The sequence below is a fragment of the Miscanthus floridulus genome, chromosome 18 (genome assembly GCF_019320115.1).
Source record: "Miscanthus floridulus cultivar M001 chromosome 18, ASM1932011v1, whole genome shotgun sequence".
Taxonomy (NCBI): domain Eukaryota; kingdom Viridiplantae; phylum Streptophyta; class Magnoliopsida; order Poales; family Poaceae; genus Miscanthus; species Miscanthus floridulus.
The window spans coordinates 91,461,948-91,465,007 of record NC_089597.1 but is presented as its reverse complement, the minus strand read 5'-3'; the positions used below and the strand labels follow the sequence as shown (position 1 = coordinate 91,465,007).

The window sequence follows — 3,060 nt, the reverse complement described above, 5'->3', positions numbered from 1 at the left end:
TTATTAAGGATGATTCAATAGTGTTCTGTGAGAGAGAATAAGCTGAAACAAGATGAAACGAACTAGAACTTGAGCAGCCGAACACGCTATTGTAGGCTCTACAAATTGATGTGCACAACAACAATCGAACTTTAGCTGTGTTCGTTTTTTCTGGATCGCAGTGGTTCGCTTTCACATTGGAGGTGCCCCAGCATCTCCTCCAGCCGTTTGCCTCGTATGCTCTCTCTATATGTACATTTGGGAATTATCTCAAACATATGGGGGACATGGTGACTACCCAATCGTGTGCTCTCACAACTGGAAAATTGGACTTTGCCGAGTGCTTGAGATTTTACCGAGTGCTTTTTATCGGGGCACTCGGCAAAGCAATATTTTGCCAAGTGCCGCACTCGGCAAAATAAAGCACTCGGTAAAGGTGGATTTGTCGAGTGCCAGGCACTCGGTAAAGCCTGGCTCTCGGCAAAACTGGGCTTTGCCGAGTGCCGCGGCACTCGGCAAAGATCCCACTCGGCAAAAGGTGGCCGACCCGTGACGGCGGCCACCTGCCGTCAGATTTTGCCGAGTGCCTAACGGCTGCCACTCGGCAAATTTTTTTTATTTTTAAAAACTTATTTTGCCGAGTGCTAGCCCCAGGCACTCGGCAATTTTTTTTTTAAAAAAACATATTTTGCCGAGTGCCAGCCCATGACACTCGGCAAATTTTTTTTATTTTTAAAAAAAATATTTTGCCGAGTGCCAGAGATAGGCACTCGGCAAATTTTTTTATTTTTTAAAACTTATTTTGCCGAGAGCCAGACCCAGGCACTCGGTAATTTTTTTTTATTTTTTAAAAACATATTTTGCCGAGTGTAAGCCTTGGGTACTCGACAATTTTTTTTAATTTTTTTAAAACTTATTTTGCCGAGTGCCGGCGCTAGGCACTCGGCAATTTTTTTATTTTTTAAAAACATATTTTGCCGAGTGCCCCGCATGGCACTCGACAAAATATATTTTTTTGATTTTGGGCTCAAATTTTTTTCTGGGGCCTTGTGACAGTATTTCAAACTATATTTTAAAATTTAGGGCAATTTTGACTTTTTGATATATTTCATTAGTTTATTTCGTTTCGTCGAATTTTTCGAGATATTTCAAATTTGAACTGCAGGTACATGGAATAATAGACTTTGGTCATCAAAAAATTGATACTCATGATATTTAGGGTATGTTTAGGCCGTATCCAGGAACTCACATGAAATCTCGAGCATCTCGTTGACGTAACATGTCGAGGTACTTGCCGGAAATGTGATTTTAAATTATATAAAATGCAAACGAAGTCTGAAAATCACGAAACTTGTCGAGGCGTCGTGTTATCGCATGTGGAGGCTATGGTAAAAAATTAAGAAGGTTTTGAGCAAGTTGTGACGTCGGATGCCAAAAACCCAGACATCTCCACATGAGTTCCTGGATGGCTAAACATACCCTAAGTATCATGAGTATCAATTTTTGGATGACCAAAGTCCATTATTTCATGTACCTGCAGTTCAAATTTGAAATATCCCGAAAAATTCGACGAAACGAAATAAACTAATGAAATATATAAAAAAAGTCAAAATTGCCCCAAATTTTGAAATAGAGTTTGAAATACTGTCACAAGGCCCAGGAAACAAATTGGGCCCAAAATAAAAAAAAAAATATTTTGCCGAGTGCCATGCGGGGCACTCGGCAAAGTGGGCTTTGCCGAGTGCCGGCCCAGGAGGCACTTGGCAAAGTTGAAATAAAAAAAACACTAAAAGCCCACCCGCCCAACCCCCGCGCCCCCAGCCACCCGCCCGCTCCCCCGCGCCCACGCCCACCCCAGCCGCCGCCGCGCCCACCCCCACCGCTGCCGGCGAGCCCCGCCCTCGCGCTCGCGCCCTTCACCGGCCTCGCCCGCGACCGCGCCCATCGCCGGCCATGCCCACCGCGCCCACCCCCGTCGTCGGCCACGCCCTGCCCCGGCAGCTCCCCACGGCCCGGCCCCCCTCGCCTCGGCGGCCTAGAGGTGGCTGGCTGGTGCCGGCTGACCATTTCTGGCAGCGGTGGCCGTGTCCCGGCCGTCCCTTCCCTGGCCGCGCCGCCTGTAGGAGCAGGGGAGGTAGGAGGAGCAGGGGAGGAGGGAGAGAAGGGAAGGGGAGAAGAGGAGGAAGAGAAGAGGAGGAAGAAGAGAGAAGGGAGGAGGAAGAAGGAAGAAGGAAGAATGGAGGGAGGAGAAGAGAAGGGAGGAGGAAGAAGGAGAAGGGAGGTGGAGAGGAGAAGGGAGGAGGAAGAAGGGAGGAGGAGCCCCGGCCGCTGTCCATGCCTCGTTAGCGGCGGTGCTGTGCCCTCGGCGCCCTGCTCCCGACTCCGCCCACCGTCGACGAGCACACTAGGTTCACCCTTCCCTTTCTATTCAAATCGTGCAATGGATGTCGGCCATCGAGCCCTTGTTAGTAGTAATAGTTGTTGTATGTGGTTTTTGGCCATCGAGCCGTTGTTTGTGGATGTTGGCCTTCGTGCCGATCTTTTTTGCAGGTTTTTGAAACCTCCCCGTGTAGGGGAGGTTCTACCGAAATTTTCAATTGTCACTAATGTATTGCCTTTTTATGCAGGAGGAGGCCCCAGCGGAGGGACCTCGGTGACCCCAATTGTCTTCATCAGCGTTGCGGGTCTACCTACACCGCTTCGCGGCGCCACTGCACCAACTCGCCATAGCCTCGCTAGCCTGACCTCACTGGCACCCTAGGTATAACCCCTCTATCCATATCATGGTCTTAGGTCGCTGATCCTAGTTAGGCGTCTCCCGTCCGAAAGAGATACGGTCGGAGTTATGCAGGTCTTTGCATATCTGCGAGCGTTTCTATTTTGGATTGTCCATGTTTTTTGGACAGCCCGTGGATGCGTAGATGGGTTAGTTTCCATGGTCCGCTCTGGTCCAAGATGGTGTTTCGACATCACCCCCCTATTGTTCTCCGGATACACACTCTCCCTTGCAGGACGTGTATCGGGAGAACAGCAGGGAGGTGCTGCCGAAATTCCATCTCGGATAGGAGCGGAGCATGAAAA

The 3,060-nt window shown here is 49.2% G+C and overlaps 1 protein-coding gene across 1 annotated transcript; it reads left to right on the top strand.

Moving 5' to 3' along the window:
* The first annotated feature begins 1,687 nt into the window (after positions 1–1,687).
* On the top strand, positions 1,688–2,636 carry LOC136524178 (predicted GPI-anchored protein 58). The gene is made up of 2 exons (XM_066517636.1): positions 1,688–2,113; positions 2,607–2,636. Exons 1-2 carry the CDS (start codon positions 1,688–1,690, stop codon positions 2,634–2,636), a joined length of 456 nt encoding a protein of 151 aa, XP_066373733.1.
* Positions 2,637–3,060: the final 424 nt, after the last annotated feature.

Bases quoted from the DNA above. Each gene is read 5' to 3' on its own strand.
- LOC136524178 (XM_066517636.1), top strand. From the start codon at position 1,688: ATGCGGGGCACTCGGCAAAGTGGGCTTTGCCGAGTGCCGGCCCAGGAG. The intron at 2,114-2,606 runs GTAGGAGGAGCA...CTTTTTATGCAG, and splicing joins CGCCTGTAGGAGCAGGGGAG to GAGGAGGCCCCAGCGGAGGG.